The 17929-nt window shown below is 41.7% G+C and overlaps 1 protein-coding gene across 4 annotated transcripts in view; it reads left to right on the forward strand.

Annotated features, from left to right (window-relative positions):
• shroom2a (shroom family member 2a) overlaps window positions 1-17929 on the forward strand; it is a 105484-nt gene that overhangs the window by 57813 nt on the left and 29742 nt on the right. For all 4 annotated transcript variants that reach the window (XR_014601506.1, XM_084067270.1, XM_084067269.1 and 1 more), the window contains exon 4: window positions 15469-15594. Coding sequence is in view for 3 of the 4 variants with exons in the window: in XM_084067270.1 (XP_083923396.1) it covers window positions 15469-15594 (126 nt within the window). In the remaining variant the exon portion in view is untranslated. The remainder of the gene's footprint in view (window positions 1-15468; window positions 15595-17929) is intronic.

A 17929-nucleotide genomic window follows, 5' to 3' on the forward strand; every position in this document is an offset into this window, starting at 1 on the left:
AATCGGAGCGTGTCGTGGCTGGAATTTATAACCACTAATGACAAACTGCTTCAGGATTGTTTGGCAGCTCCTTCTTCTCTCCGCTGCTTCAATACACCGTGGCGGGGGGTGTGGGGGGGGGTGAGGGTTAGGGTGAGGGGGGGTACACACGGTCCATAATGCTCTTTGTAGAGCGAATCAAGTCTTCATTGATTGATTGAATTCAAATCCGACCCCCCCGTCTTCTTGGTCTTGGCCCTTGGTGTTTCCCGGTCTCTAAACTATCAGAAATAAAGCATTATAACGTGATGGAAATAAATCTTAATCAAATGTGCCAATAATACGCTACTGATGAAAAGCTGCATCTGTGTCATTTTTAGATGTCTTTGGCTATTCAGAAATAGCAGATCTACAAGCTCATAGCGCGGCACAGAGTGCTTTTTTTTAGTTTTTAAGTCAACATTTTCTCCACTCAAAGTAAAATCTTTGCTTCTGGGGGGTCTCTGGAACAACATATTTTCAGATGGGGGTCCGCGGCCAAATACATATCATTTTGGGGGTCCTTGACATGAAAAGGCTTGAGAACCACTAATATAACAACATAAGTTAAAAAAAAAAGAAGAAAAAAATCCATAGAGGGGTCCTGGGTTATGACATGAAAATGAGTTGCATGTTTCAGCTTTAAAACGTGTCAGCCAGTTAGTCAATCGGCGAATATTTGTGTCACTTATGATCATTTTTTTTACCTATACATGATGTGCCTAAAACAGGGACAGCAGGTTAAAAACAGTTTTAACACAGTGGTTCTCTACCTTTTCTGGGCCCACTTGAAAAGCTGGTGTTTGCGGCCCACCCGGCTGCCGTGTTAAGTGGTCAGATGGGTGGGCCGCGTGCATTTTCAGAGCATGTTTATCACAAAAATACCATGACATTATATTTCTTTACATAATTTGTTTTTAAGTATCAATGATATTTTATCATTCAAATCTAAACTTTTTGCCAAATATTTTGGAGCCCACTTGCAATTCGCAATGGGTCGTTCAATAACTAGTTATTTGCCGTGAACGCAAACGAACCCGTTCACTTCCTGAACACACACACACACACACACACACACACACACACACACACACACACACACACACACACACACACACACACACACACACACACACACACACACACACAGGACGGACGGGCTGTTCCTCCCGCAACACAGACAGACCATCATACAGACAGACAGCTGTGCAGTAGAGTTTTTCCACTATACAATAGACACGCATGCGTATTGCTATTTGAATTGAAATAAAGGTAGCCTACTGTTGTTTGCTGGACAAAAGACACATAGTGTTATAGCACCACACTTAAGTATCAAAAGAAATACATATGCATGGTCCTAGACAAACGACAGATAGGTACTGGTCAATTAACACGTTTTAGTTTGAGTAGAAGATGAAAATAGTATACTACAGCTACTATTCATGAAGTTAATAGTAGTTAAAGACATGGTTGGAAATTGATAGTCATGTGAGTGTACTGACTTCTGCTGCTTTGTGTAAAATATTGCATATGTGGAAATAATTATCGACTAATAAACATACATAACTTTACATTATATATTGTATTTTTATATTACAAAGAAGACTGTGCTGTGTTTCTGTGCAGACTGTGCACTCATGTCAGTGGGATCAGATGCACACACAGTTGCATGCATATAGTAGCCCAGTGGTTCTCAACCAGTGGTCCGGGGACCACCAGGGGTTCCTGAGGTGGTTCCAGGGGGTCCCCAGCCAAATGAATAGTTAGAAACCAAATTGACCCTTATGTGTCTGTAACTCATTGGTACACTCCCAGAGTTACATGAACACTAATGATGATGATACTTCAGTGTAGATTGGGACCCCCAAGACATTAAAATGGTTGAGTCCCTGGTATATCTTTTCAAATGGGGGTCCCTGGGCTGATATGTGTCAATTTGGTGGTCCTTGACACGAAAAAAGGTTGAAAACCGCTGTAGTAGCCCATGCGCTCCGCCGGGACTGGAAGCGCTACTGAACGTTGAATGTGAACAAATCACGTTCAACGTTTTTTTTTTCCCACCACTACTTGCAATATCCTAACGGCACATCAGTGGTCCACGCCCCACAGGTTGAGAACCACTGGTTAAACACACTTGTCAGAGACGTGACTCATTATAACAGACGATGTCTATAACAGCATCTTCTCCTCCTCCTCCCAGGCTGCTTGGAGGTGAGAGCCTGTCATTCTGATGTGGTTTCAGCCGTTTCACCTCTACACAAAAGCCTACCAGGTGTTTAGGGGTGGAGGGGGGGAGAGGGGGGGTTGGGTGGGTCGGCGGCTGGAGGCAGCCAGGGGGCCTTGACAGTCGGTATGCCACTCAGCTCAGGAATGTCATGCTTCACCTCTCTCACCCCCCTGTCATGACTGGACACATTGTGGGGGTCCGGGCTCAAGACTTCCCTTTGTGAGAGAGCAGCCTGTCTGTCGGCTAGTCAGAGGTGGAAAGAAACTATAAGTACATTTACTCAGGTACCACCAGTACTTAAAGGGATAGTTCGCCCCCAAATTGACTTTTTTCGCCACCCTAACCTAACCCTAACCCTTTTTTAAATGAGTGTGTTAATAAATAATAATTTGAAATGTTTTGGTAGGACATGATTTGTCCCAATTCTCAAGATCTACAAGCTCACTTTCTGCCGGTCATCAAATTATTGTCTTAGGAATGCGACAAAAAAAAAAAAAAATCCATGAATTCAAGTCTCCATGGGGTGACTAATCGATAGAGAAAAATTAATTGTTTGGGTGAACTATCCCTTTAAGTACAATTTTGAAGTACTTTTACTTTACTTGAGTACATCCCTTTTTTTTGCAATACTTTATACTTTTACACCACTACACCTCAGACGCAAATATTGTACTTTTCACTCCACTATTATTGTTTGAACTATGTAGATTTAGATTAATAATAGAAAACATGCATTAACCAGTTATGTAATACTTTTTGTGGAAAAAGTTTGACAAATTATAGTGCTTTTTCTTTGGTGATGTACAGTAAGTGTATTGTACTTTCACTCACATACAATTTTGACACTTTTACTTGTAGCGCCTTGGAGTATTTCTACATTGAGGTATCGCTACTTTTACTTCAGATAAAATTGGTAGTACTTCTTCCACCACTGTGCTGAGGGGTTGCAGCAGCGTACTACAGTATGACAGCTGATGCCGGCTCCCCCCCATGGCAGTTCCTACTAGTGCCACCCTCATGCCTAAATGTAAATGTTTTAGACTTTTAGCTATTTAGCCACATTAGTGAGAGTGCAGGGCTACAAAGATAGACATGTTTGGTCTAGTTAGTTACATGTAAGGTAGTCTCGCGTAGCCAGACCCCACAGAAAATGAAAAACAGCGACCTCTGCTTTTCTGATATTCTGTGGAGTCTGGCAGGAGTATAATGTTAGACTAGAGCGCAGGGAAACACCGGTTTCATGTCTGCCTATAGCGCATCACTTCCGGTTGGTGCGACCATGTTTTCATTCCCACTAACAATATTTCTACACGGAACACTAACACCACTTCTCCCAGAGAACATGGATGGTTTTGGTTATAAGCCCACTTGTTTCTATGATGAAAGAGTAATTTAAAATGTGAATATCTTTCCGTGGTTTTGTCCGCTCCGAGGACGCTATTGTTAAATTAGTTTCGGCTAGTTTCGAGGGGGGAGGGTGGATCATGGTGGATGGACACGTGAATCCCGCCCACTACATTTGATTGGGTAAAGCGCGGCCCACTTCCTGATCTGAAGGCACGCCCACTTTTAGCCAATGCGCACTGGTTAGGACGAACCGCTCCGACAGATTCCACCGCAGGTCGGAATCTGTTCTTGAGAGATTACATGTAAGGAGATGCACGGGGGGGCGCTATAGCAGGGCTAATAGTAGACTTTTAGTGTCTTGTTAATCTCAAAGCCTTGTAGAATATAAAATGTCTTGTTACAACTTACAAGCCGTTTCAGGCCTTTTTGCAAGGCCTGAACAAAAATACGTTAGTTCCTGGAGCACACGGTCAATTTGGCAATTTCTTAATGGTGCAAGATAAGCTGGACTAACATTGACTCTGTTGAAGACACCTGTTGTCCGAACCTTAGTCTAGCCTTTTTTGCACCATTAAAAAAATTGCTAAATTGACCGTGTGCTCCGGAACTATTTTATTTTTGTTCAGAATGCAAACAGTTCCATTTTTGTGACACTGGTGAGTTTTGTGAGCTGAGGTGCATCTATTCTATTCCCTCTTTATGGTTCAGGTTTGTTGTTAACAGGTACCAGGTTCAGTGCTAACAGCAATGCAGTAGCCATTACAACAACCAATTCTTTCTTCAAACTAAATGCACTGACTTAAGAATTAAGAATGAATCATTTAATCTTTACTCTTGCTTTGAGATATTATCCCTGTATAGACCCACAACTTGAAGCTCTGATGCACAGAGGTTCTGAGGATGCTCATGCTACAGTAGCCCCCGTTGAAATGCTCTGCTTTGTAATTTAATTTGGTCATTTTTGTGTCATTCTTGGCCTCGACTGCTCATAAAATCCTTCCCTTCACTTTCTAAAATCCAAATGTAGGTTCAATGTGGCGTTCTGTTGTCTGCAAACAAAAGGTTGCAAACATTTTTCTCACGTTCTGGACCGAAGCAAAAAAGACACATTATCTGTCATTAAGAAAATGCATTTGTTGATGAAATACCTTGAAAGCAACTCGTTTGCCTGCTTGGCTCACAATAGATCATTGTGATATTTTAATGGCCTCCCATCAACTCCAAGCCCAAACAACTGTTCAGTAATCTTCTTGCCTGTCACCAGACCACTTGTTTGGATGCCAGAGGAGGTTTTATTAATAAAATAAATCTAATGGGTCACTCAGGCCACAAGCTATAAGACTGATTTCACCCCTTGCAGTTTTTAAAGCTATTATTTAAAGTATTTTGTGCCATGGAGCTCCATACAAGATTTATGTTGTTAAAATGTTTCAAATATATTCAAACATTTTGAAAATGGCCGATCTACAGTACACGCTCTCGATGCAACGCATTGCGAGTTTGTATGTCAAGTCTTGTATTTTAAAACAAAATGCCAGACGCCAGAGGGTTAAAGTGGTTAAACTGATTTTGATGCTATATTAACTAGTTTTGCTGGGGACCACCTGGAACCCCCTCAAGGACCCCCATGGGGGTCCCCGGACCCCACTTTAAGAATCACTGGTTAACTTAAAACCATGTGTATAGGATCCAACCATTAAAAGCATTCAGGATAGTGTGTGTACTTCCAGGTGGGACATGGTTGATGAAAATAACCTGATGTCTACCTTTAAGCCCCTCTTAAACTTAGTTGCACACCGGTGTCACGCACCACAAATATCTATAAGCTGACGAGCTTGTAGATCAGCTATTTTCGGCGTGTGACACGGGTGTCACATCTAAGTATAAACAAGTATAAACAAGTTTAATCTCTGTGTTTCCTCTACTGGGTTTCCTCTACCAAATGGACCCTTACGGGACCCTTTGAAGTGCGTTTTAAAAAAGGTTTTATATTTTTTTAATATTTTTTTATATATCAAGAATCTGTGTGTCATGTTTTTAAGATTTCTTTGGGCTATTCAAAAATAGCAGATCTACAAGCTTGTAGACTTTTGAAAATGTGAAAATGTGCGCAAATCTTTGAATATATATATTTTTAAAAGCGAACATTTTTAACTCACATCTTATTGCTTCTGGGGGATTCTACAAATGTCTTGAACTGTATTTTGGAGAAAAAAAGGAAGTTTCTATATCAGTGTTTCTCAAACGTTTTCCTGTCAAGGACCCCCAAAATGATATGTATTTGGCCGCGGACCCCCATCTCAAAATATGTTGTTCCAGGGACCCCCCAGAAGCAAAGATTTTAGCTAAAAATGTTCGCTTTAAAAACATATATACATTCAAAGATTTGCACAAATCTTAATGATTTTTCAAAAATAGCAGATCTACAAGCTCATAGCGTGGCACTCGGTGCCGCGCTATGAGCTTGTAGATCTGCTATTTTTGAATAGCCCAAAGAAATCGGAAAAAAAAATGACACAGATGCGTCCCCGGTCCTTAATGGATTTAAAGTACGCAGATCGTGCTCATCTCATGCGTCATTCTTTTATATGCAGTGTGGTTAATGATCTGTGGTGGTCTGGTCTGTATTGATCACGTGCGTGGCTGATGTCTGGGCGGCGGTGCTGAATAATAATGCTCGGTGCGTTCCCTAGTTACCAGGGGGCTTTCAGGACCCGCTCCTCACAACGCTTAAAGCAGTCGTTTTCAAACGTTTTCAAGTCAAGGACCCCCGAATTGACACTTATTATTAGCCTGCAGACCCCCGTTTGAAAAGATATGCCAGGTACCCCCATAAGAGAAGATTTTTTACGGCTCTAGCAGTGATTGTCAAGCATTTTAATTTCAAGGACCCCCAGTTTGACATGCTACGGATCCCCATTTAATGGCATTTCTATCTCTGGGACCCCAATTTATGTTGTAAAGTCTATGTTAATTTAACTCTGAGAGTGTACAAATGGAACCAAATGGACCCGTTGCCTTGCCAGTTTTATTTGTATGGCACAAGGCAATTCAAAGTGCTTTACACAAAACATCAGGCAAAGGAAACACAATCATAAAATGCCATTAGGATACATGAAATGTATAGATACAGTTACAGTGCAGAAAAGAGAAAAAAGAAAAATAACTCGATCAAAGGCAACGGCAAGTAGTACTTTTACTTTTACTACTCAAGTACATTTTTGAAGTAAGTATTTCTACTTTTACTTAAGTAAATAAAATCAAGAGTACGTCTTCCACCGCTGGCCTTAAGAAATCAACCTGTTGCTATAGCGACGGGGGAAATGCGCGTCAGTCCCGCAACAGGGGGGTGTGATGGGGGGAGAGGAGAGAGGGGTCCGGGCATTTTCATCAGCCGCATCATTAGCATATCGGGCCCCCGAGAGCCAATGAGAGGACACGAAGTAGGGGATTACTCCGAGGGGGGACTGGCCATGACACAATAGCCCCCTTTGCACCCCCACCCCCACACCCTTACAGGGGCAACCCCCCCCCCCCCCCCACTCCCCCCCCCCCCCCCAGTAATCCTCAGAGAGATCTCCCCTGGGCTGAATCTACCCAGAGAGGACAGTTTCACTGAGAGGGCCACTCTGCCATGTTGTGTGTGAGTTGTTTGTAGATAGATAGATAGATAGACCTTTATTTATCAGTCTTCACTGACCGTTACAGCAGTTAAAGTACACAAGAAGGAGATACAGGCAAAGAAAACAAGTGGATATACTTCTAGTGCAGTGTGTATGGACATGGTCTTGTTAAAGAACGTGGACATTAAGACGTTAGTTGTGGACCTTTATACTGGCCTGGCCTGGCCGTGTGTTTTTTTGAGCTCTAGTGGCTGGAGGAGCCAGCCAGGCGACGGTGGCCATCAGACCCCAGCAGCGCTCTTTGTTTTGGGTTTTCTGGGCCCTCTGTGTCTTTGAAGTGTTCTCTGGAATGTGTGTGTGAGGAGAGAGAGAGAGAGAGGAGCTGGTGCTGCTGGTGGTGCCGGTGTTAGCGGTCGGTCGGCCTCTTCTTCAAGCTCTGCCAGGCTGTTAGAGAGCACTGCTACGTTAACGCCCGACATCTCAGTCAGTCTCATACTCTGTGGTCTGAGCCGACGGATGTTTTTTTTGTTGTTGTTGTTTTTTTTATGACTTTTTATGCTTTGAAACCCTTGGCTCTCTCTACAGGAAGTGAGTTCGGTGAGTTGAAGTCAGCCTTGCTTTGGTGTCACTTGTTCAGTGTTGTTGTGTTGTCTTTTTTAAACCAATAATGAAAAGTTTCTTTGTTGACTTGTTAACGCGTGGCGCTGCCCCCTTACTGGGGTTTTGGTGGCGTTGTTGTCATGTGGGCTTTTGTTTGAGTTTTTGAACGAGTACAGTGGTTCTCAACCTGTGGGTCGGGACTCCCCACACATGATTTTGGGGGGGGGATCGCCAGAAGACTTTTAAGACCTTTTTAATACCTTAAAGAAAAGACCATTACTACATCAAAACATTGACCAACTTGTCAAATAATATAAGAAAGAGGTTCATTTTTTTTTAATAGCAGATCTACAAGCTCACAACGCCTCGCGCCGCGAGGCGTTGTGAGCTTGTAGATCTGCTATTTTCATGATATTTATCTGGGGGGGTCCCCAGTTCAAATGAGAGCCACTGCATTAGTACGTGAGTGTACACATGGAACCAAATGGACCTATAAGTGTCCATTTGGAACCCCCTCAAGGAACGCTGAGGGTCGCCGGAACCTCACTTTGAGAACCACTCATTTAGATGATGGAGTGTGTGTGTGTGTGGGGGGGGGGTTAACATAATGTGACCCTAATCTATGATTGTTGTTGTTTTTCCTCCTGTCATACAGACACATTATTCAGGTTAAGCCACGATCAGCTAGATTTTAGCGTTTTCACCATCAAATGCAAGTTAATCTCTGGTCTGGTTTTTGTAGACTATAGTGGCAAATCCTTCCAGTTCAAACAGTCATCTGGCTGTAATTGTCATTCTTGGGGGCAATGCCAGATGTAAAGGCCCAACTTTTATGTGCTTATTTAACCACTTAAACTGTATACTACTGTTGACCGGAGTCCCCCAGGGGTCTATACTAGGACCCACCCTCCTTTTTTTTCTCCTCCTCCCCTCTACACCAAATCTTGTAGAGTTCGTTCAAGAATGGGAGATGGTACGTTTTCACGTGGGTTGACAACGTTGACAGATTCCACGATGGGGTCGTTTCTGTGTTGTGTGACGGTTTTATTTTAAAAAACCCAGGCTTTTGTAAACGTTCCACAATCTTGTGGCAACACAGTTCCTCAGTGAAAACGGCTGGTTCCTACCACAGATCAGAGAACAATCCCTCCCTCCCACCCCCCCACCCCCCCTTAGATTCACTTTTCCTGGCATATCTCTGCCGGCCCAGCTGTAGCCCCTGACGATACGCCTAATAAAAACCCCGGCTCCCTCATTTGCATGCCAATAGCGCCAGCACAGCGCCATGTGTGGCTGCTAGCTCCTAGCAGCCACACAGAGAGGAGGAACCGGGAGAGAGAGAGAGGAGTCGAAGGAAGACTTGCCTCGCGCTGGCCTCTCTTTGTCCTCCGAAATAGGCCTCGACTCTTAATCCACTGTTAATTTTGTGGAATCAGCCCCCGCGTTTAGCCCATTAACACCGGGAACGCACCTGTGTCATTTTAGGATTTCTTTAGGCTATTTAAAAATAGCAGATACACAAGCTCATAGCGCGGCACCGAGTGACGTGCTATGAGCTTGTATATCTGCTATTTATGTATTTTTATCGTGAAAATGTGTGCAAATCTTTGAATATATATTTATATATATACATTTTTAACTCAAATCTTTGCTTCTGGGGGTCCCTGGAACAAAATGTTTTGAGATGGGGGGGGGTCCGCGGACAAATACATATCATATTGGGGGGTCCTTGACATGAAAAAGTTTGAGAACCACTGATATATAACAACATACCTTTAAAAAAAAACTGCTGTAGAATCTCCAGAAGCAAAGATTTGAGTTACAAATGTTTGTTTGAAAAAAATATGTACTCAAAGATTTACACAAATTTTCATGATTTTATAAAAATATCAGATCTACAAGCTTATGTGCTTGTATATCTGCTACACAGATGCGTTCCCGGTCTTAATGGTTTAACAGAGCTTTATCACAGCTCTGCCTCGAGGGCCTTGAAAGTCATTGGCTTTCACTGTCCGTTTGATACGGAACATATCGGTGTTAAGAGGTACTGACTGGGGTTGAGGTGAGGTGAAGCCCTGGCTGTTTAGTCAGCCTGGTTCTCAGGCTACAAGTTAGTGATGTGTCGTTCACGATCGATTCGTTCAAAAGAACTAGTTAATTTGCCGCGAACGAGCTCGTTCACTTTCTGAAACTGTTACGTTCACGCGCGACGTAAAAAAAAAGTGTTTTGCACACATTATAAAACATACATTAACCACTTTAGCCCTATTTTATACATAGGCTATTTGAAAATAGCAGATCTACAAGCTCACAACGCGTCGCATCGCGACGCGTTGTGAGCTTGTAGATCGGCTATTTTCAAATGTGTTAGTACTTTTACTTTTGGTACTTTAAGTATATTTTGATGCCAATACTTTTGTACTTTTACTCGAGTACATTTTGAACACTAGAAAATAGCGCTACTGAACGAGAATGTGACCGAATCATTGCTGTGAACGAAATCGTTCGTTCACTGAAACAAACGTTTTTTTCCCACCACTACTACAAGTGGTTTGCGGTGCATCATGCTGACGGATCAGTCTTAACCGTCTGAAGGAAAAGCCGCCGGCCGTAGGGTTGTGAAAAGCCTCGTCATCGGATCATTCAGGAGGCTTTTTAAGGCCGGGGGTAGCCGCGGGGGCAGGACCTCGTGACCCTGGTGGCTTTGTAGGGGGCAAAGCAAGGCCAGGCCAGGCCAAAGAGGACCAAAAGCAAAAAAAGGGCCGCCGGGGGCTTTGTCCCAACATTCACAATTCAGTGCTTAATTCAAACTGAATGCCCTGGTGTTTGGGCTGTGGTTCTCAAATGTTTACATTTCAAGGACCCCCATAAGTCTTGAGAGTGTACGAATGGAACCAAATGGACCCTTATGGATCCATTCCATTTGTACACAGAAATAGCCGATCTGAAAGCTCACCACGTCACAATGCTCTCCCCAGAATAGGGATGCTAGAGTTGAAGTGGTTGAGTTGAGGGTTAGGATGTGATATTGTCAGCCTGTCGTTTTGTAACGAATATCAAAATAACAGTGAACCTGGAAGGACGGTGTGTTCTAGCGGGGCAGTTTGCTGTGAAGGCAGATTGTAGGATGTGACCCATTGAAATGTCCCAGTTTAAAGGGATAGTTCACCCCCAAAATGACTTTTATTTCCTATCGATTTGTCACCCCATGGAGACTTGAATTCAAGGATATTTTTGTGTTTTTGTCGCATTCCTAAGCCAATCATTTGATGACCGGCAGAAAGACGCTAATGTATCCGGTAGGAGACTCAAAGGAGACTCTTTGTGTCTCCTACCGGAGAGACCGCCGGTCATCAAATTATTGGCTCATTATCTCCATGAATTCGATGTTCATGGGGTGTGTAATTGATAGAAAAAAAGTAATTATTTGGGTGAATTATCCCTTTAAGGTCCCAGTTAAAGTGTGTAAACACTAATAAAGAACAAACTCATTCTGTGTCTCATTTGGTGGGCTATGGCTACTTCAGAAACCTGCCTACCAATGACATCATGGATGAAGGGGGGAGATTCAAAGCTAAGAGAAACTACAGGCTTTCTCTTACAGGAAAGTTGGTACGCTGAAATAGAAGTCGATGATGTCACTGGTAGGCAGGTTTCTGAACTGTCCACAGCCCTCCACTGACACATGGACCCAATAGACACAAGTGGTACCATATTATAATGAGCATTAGCAGTGGTGGAAAGTAACTATGTACATTTGCTCAAGTGACGTTTTGTGAGCTTGTAGATCTGCTATTTTCAAAATATTAGCACCTTTACTTTTGGTACTTTAAGTATATGTTCATGCCAATACTTTTGTACTTTACTCAAGTAACATTTTGAACACAGGCCTTTTACTTGCAACAGAGTCTTTTTATATTGTGGTATTGCTGCTTTTACTTAAGTAAAATATCTGAGTACTTCTTCCACCCACTGAACATTTGTGAGGACCAATTATACGAAGTTGGAAAATGGGTGAAGTGGCCCTTTTAACCTACCACTGCCCGTATGATGGTGTCGAGTGGCAAAAAAATAGCCAAATCTACAAGCTTGTAGATCTGCTATAGCCCTGTTACCATTATTCGGTGTCACCTCTTTCTACAATTCATGCTAGCGCTGTCCATTAGCGTTCTGAATGTGATCAAGACCCTGTTAGGCTGTGATCTCTATCTGTCTGAAGGGCAGACGACAGCTTGGAGTCTGATCCTGGGTTTTGTAAAGAGATTCTCTGTCCTCTTTAAGCCCCCCTACGCTACCACCACCCCTCGCTGGGTCCGTGGCCCCCCTCCCTCCCTCCCATTACGGCCATATGGCATCATCTGAGCCCCCCCTATCCAGCCTCAACTCACCTCACCCCCCCCCCCCCCCCCCAGCTATGTCCTGTTTGTGGTCGTGAGGAGGACGGCTCCGTCCTGTTGAGTGACTTTTAACTCATTCAAACCGGGGGGACGCATCTGTGTCATTTTTTTATGTCTTTGGGGCTATTCAAAAATAGCAGATCTACAAGCTCATAGCGCGGCACCGAGTGCCGCGCTATGAGCTTGTATATCTGCTATTTTTGAAAGATCTTGAAAATGTGTGCAAATCTTTGAATATATATATAAATTTTTAACTCAAATCTTTGCTTCTGGGGGATTATACAAACGTCTTCTAAATCCTAACAGTTTTTTTTCTTGTACTTATGTTGCTAATAATAATATCAGTGGTTCTCAAACTTTTTCATGTCAAGGACCACCCAAAATGATATGTATTTGGCCGCAAGACCCCCATCTCAAAATATGTTGTTCCAGGGACCCCCAGAAGCAAAGATTTGAGTTACAAATGTTCGCTTTAAATATATATATATATATTCAAAGACTTGCACAAATTTTCAAGATGTTTCAAAGATAGCAGCTTATAGATCTGCTATTTTTGAATAGGCAAAGTTTAAAATAATGGTTAAAGTGGTTAAAATCTAAAATGACAGATGCTTTCCTGGCCTAAATGGGTTAAAAAGAAACACACAGATTTCTGGGTTCTGTTTTCTGGTCTCAACACTGTGTCAAAAATTCAAAGCTGACTCATGAGAAGAAAAGCAACAGTGTGTGAGTGTGGTTCACTGGTGTGGCCAGGAGAGGGGGCAAGAGCTCCATACATTTGCGAGGATGCACATAGCTGTTCTTTTTTATGAAATCACAGATTGATAAAGCGACAGTTGAACTTGAGTTGTGTGTGAAGAGTAGTTTTGAGGTTTCCGTTGTGATTTTGAGAGGCTTACCTGCCCCCCCACTCCCTCTACAGAATGTTTTTTTTTTATCTTGACAAGTACCACCGATAAACATCCATTCATGTCATCATGCCTACAATATTCGTTGCAATATTTGTGCCCTTCTTCTCCTATTATCCAAGTGAAGTTCTCAACAAGTATGATTGTGTATTCCTCCCCCTCCTTGTTGCCCAGGCATATGAACATGGTGGATATTGTAGCTCAGAAAATGCCCTCAGAGAGTGACGTACATGTGGCCAGGAGCTTTCTCACGAAGATTTTGCGAAGTTCCATGAGGTATGGTTTCTGTTAGTAGTCGCCGCTAGAAGCCTTTCTCCTCTCCTCCCCCCCTCCCAGGTTTCACCCCATGTTCCGTGTTCTCACCATTCTCCTAAGACCTGTTCATATCATCTCATAGTAACGTTCCCTCTGTATTCCAAGGTTCATCAGCTTCTCCTCACCTCCGTGTGTTTGGCGTCATTGTCATTAGAACATGTGGTTCTCAAGCCTTGTTCATTTCAAGGACCCCCGTAACTCTGAGAGTGTAACGGGTCCATTTGGTTCCATCTGTGCACTCTCAGAGTTATAGACCTATACTTTGAGAACCATGGCATTAGATGAAAGCTGTGCTTAACTCTACCAGCATGCAGTAGTGGCTACACTGTTGGTCCATGACATGTCAGCAGTGACATCAGACCTCACAGTACATTTGATGTAATTTACAGGGATGCACCAGTTGGGAAATTCCGAGTCAATACCAATGTTTAAAAAATCAATTTTGCCGAAAGCTGATGCTGATATACCAATGTGTTTGTGCTTGTGTTTTAGTTGTTATTCGTTGCCACTTTGGGGCCAGTGAAATAACGAAATCTTAATTATTAAATATATATACCGTTTTAAAACTTTCAGCCTTCATCACACTATGTTTTAATGAGCACAAATTAAATCATATAGGTAGATTTATGAAACGTTCGGCCACTAGCATCAGTGAATGTCATCTTATTTGCTGATGCACTGAGCCGAACATCGGCCGATTATGATGTACGACAATTGATGCATCCCTAATCATTTAACAAAGAAATGATATGTTATTTGTGTGTTGTTTTATTTTATATTTTGTACTCTCTCCTGCCATGCATTTCAGAAAGAGCCGCTTTAGAGGGTACGTCTCAAGATGTCAACTGTACATAAATAAATTGTTCCGGTGGGATTATTGTGTAGTAAACCTGAAAACATTTTAGATGGAACTACTTTTATTTTAGAACGGTGGAGTTGCCATACTAGTTCTTACATTTCATAGTGTTCCAGGTCCAATTGTGTGTGTCATTTCATCACTTCCTATTTCACTTCCTGTTTAACCTGTATCCTGTATAAGTTCTCTCTCCCGATTGGGTAAAACTGTTATCCCAACCCGAAACATTTATTTGCAGTTTTACTAAAGAGATGGAGAGACTCTATATATAGCAATGATTACTATCACAATAGAGTGTGTACCTTTTTACAATACACGTTTGTTTTTACAAATAAAATATGACTCACAGTCACCACCTGTAATTCTCTCATGTAGTATATTGGTGTGCAGAGCAGTGTTGATTTCGTCGACTAAAACTATGACGAAAAATGTTGGTCGACTACCTTTCTTCACTGACGAAAACTAAATAAAAACTAAATAAAAACTAAGCTACGATGACTAAAACTATGACTAAATATATTGACAGTTTTGTCAACAAATAAAAACTAGACTAAAATGTTAGTGAGGGACTAGTGGAGAAGAGATCCAGTAGAACTAAAAGACAAGTCATTTTATGTTCAGGTGTTGCGCTCTGAAAATAGCAAATCTGCAAGCTTACAACGTGTCGCGCTGTGACGCGTTGTGAGCTTGTAGATCGGCTATTTTCAGCATGCAACCAAATGTAAAATCAGCCATTACGACGCCATCAAGGCACCGCCAAGATACATTTTAGTCGACTAAATCAACTGTAGATTTAGTCGACTAAAATCTTATGATATTTAGTCGACTAAAACTAGACAAAAACTAACATTTCAGATGACGAAAATATGACTAAAACTAAATGGAATTGTATTCAAAGGACTATGACTAAAACTAAACCAACATTTGCTGTCAAAATCAACACTGGTTCTAAATGGACCCTTACAGGTCTGTAACTCTGAGAGTGTACAAATGGAACTGGTTCCATTTGTACACTCTCAGAGTTATGGGAGTCCTTGAAATGAGAAGGTTTGAGAACCACTGCAATAGCACATTGCCATGGTTTCTCCACAAGGGCCCGCTGTCTCTCCGTCTCTCATCCAGCTGTGTTCTGTGGCTTCTCTCTCTCTCTCTCTCTCTCTCTCTCCTCCTCCTCCAGGAGGAGTGAACCCATCAGCAGGCCTCACTCCTGGCACGCCACCAAGTTCAACGAGAGCCAACCGGAGACCACGGCCAAAACCCAGTCTCCACCCGCACAAGTGTGGCACACCAGATATGACGCAAGGTAAGGCTGTGCCTGCAGCCATGAAATGTTCTGTGGTGGAAAAAGTACTACAATGTTTTTACTTAAGTAAAAGTATCAATACTGCAATATAGAAATACTCTGTTACAAGGAAAATGTCCGGAATTCAAAATGTACTCGAGTAAAAGTGCAAAAGTATCGGCATCAAAATGTACTTGAAGTACCATAAGTAAAAGTACTTATTGTGCAGAATGTCCCATTTCACAAGTTTTCGTTTTTTTTTTTAAATAGATCGCATTGCGACGTATTGTGAGCTTGTAGATCGGCTATTTTCAAATGGCTGATATGGCTGAAGTGGTTAGTGTGTTATGTAATAATAATCAAAATCTACAAAGTAACTAGTAACTCAAGTTTTCAAATAATTGTAGTGGAGTAAAAGTATAATATTTGCCTCTGAGATGTAGTGGAGTAGAAGTAAAAGCATAGAAAATTGGAAATATTTAGTTACTTTCCACCACTGGAAAGGTTGGCCTCTGTCATTCTGTCGGCGTGGAAAACCTCTGATCTCCAAGTTTCTCTATTTTTTTCATAAATGAATGCCCTACTTCCACATATACAGGAGTGCCACACAAAAGTAGTGAAAATAGCAGATCTGCAAGCTGACACCGCTTTGTGAGCTTGTAGATAGGTAGATAGATTTTCAAATCCCCACAGTATAAAATAGTGGTTAAAACCCCAAAGTGGTTCATGTTTAATAATTATAGTCCGACGACATGATATATGATTCTGAAATGTCCATTCTGTGTGTATAATATGACTGCAAATGAGTGCTTTTACTTATGCCGCTTTAAGTATATTTTCATGCTAACAAAGCATTTTTGTTACTTTTACTCAACCCATTTAGACCGGGAAATAATCTGTGGAATATTTTGGTTTCTTTGGCTGTTCAAAAATAGCAGATCTACAAGCTCACAGAGGGCCACGCTACAAGCTTTTTTTCCCTTCTTTTTTTTTTTTTAAGCGAACATTTTTAACTCAAATCTTTGCTTTTAGGGGATTCTACACATTTCTATTCAAACTTATGCTGGTATAATATCAGTGGTTGTGAAACTTTTTCATGTCAAGGACCACCCAAAATTATATGTATTTGGCCGTGGACCCCATCTCAATATATGTTGTTCCAGGGACCCCCAGAAGCAAAGATTTGAGTTAAAAATGTTCCCTTTAAAATATATATATATATTCAAAGATTTGCACAGATATTCACGATTTTTCAAAAATAGCAGATCTACAAGCTCATAGCGCGGCACTCGGTGCCGCGCTATGAGCTTGTATATCTGCTATTTTTTAATAGCCAAAGTATAAAACGATGGTTAAAGTGGGTTACACAGATGCGTTCCCGGTTTTAATGGTTTAAGTCCAAAATTTGAGTACTTATTCCACCACTGATTTTGCCTTCTAGAAGTCCAACTGTTAGTGTTTGACAGACTGTGTCGTTCTGGCAACGCAGGCGTTCTGTGAAAGTTTCCTACGTATTTTTCTGTGTTTGGAGTTATTTTTTTTGTTGCAATGAGCCTGCAAGATGGTGGAAAATACAATCTTTTGATGTCATCATCACATTCCGTTGTCTGTTGATGTGACAGTGAATCTTCTGCTCCCATTATGAACGTGTTATTCCTCATTATATTATGTGCAGAAACGTTGCCGTTGATACGGATCGCTTTTTGCGGAATAGCAACGGTATGAAGTCAAATCCAAAGAGAGAGATTTCACTAAAATATAATCTTCCTACACATTAACCCATTAGATCTGGGAACGCATCTGTGTCACTTTAGATTTCTTTTGGCTATTCAAAAATAGCAGATCTACAAGCTCATCGCGCGGCACCGAGTGCCGCGCTATGAGCTTGTAGATCTGCTATTTATGCTTATTCTGCTTATTTTAAATCGTGAAAATCTTTGAATATATATTCTACAAGTCTTCTATATCCTAACAGTTTTTTGAAAAAACATAAGTTGCTATATCTGTGGTTTCCATGTCAAGGACCCCCAAAATGATATGTATTTGGCCACGGACCCCATCTCAAAATATTTTGTTCCAGGGCCCCCCAGAAGCACAGATCGGAGTTAAAAATGTTTGCTTTAAAACATATATATTCAAAGATTTGCACACATTTTCAAGATTTTTCAAAAATAGCAGATCTACAAGCTCATAGCACGGCACATGAGCTTGTATATCTGCTATTTTTGAATAGCCAAAGAAATCTAAAATGTCACACGTTCCTGGTGCGTTCCCGGCCTTAAGGGGTTAAAATCCTCAGTGTAATTTATCCATTTGTAACGTGTTTAATGGGTCCAGTTGGTTACATTTGTACACT

Source organism: Gymnoscopelus microlampas, assembly GCF_963454915.1.
Source record: "Gymnoscopelus microlampas genome assembly, chromosome: 9".
NCBI lineage: Eukaryota > Metazoa > Chordata > Actinopteri > Myctophiformes > Myctophidae > Gymnoscopelus > Gymnoscopelus microlampas.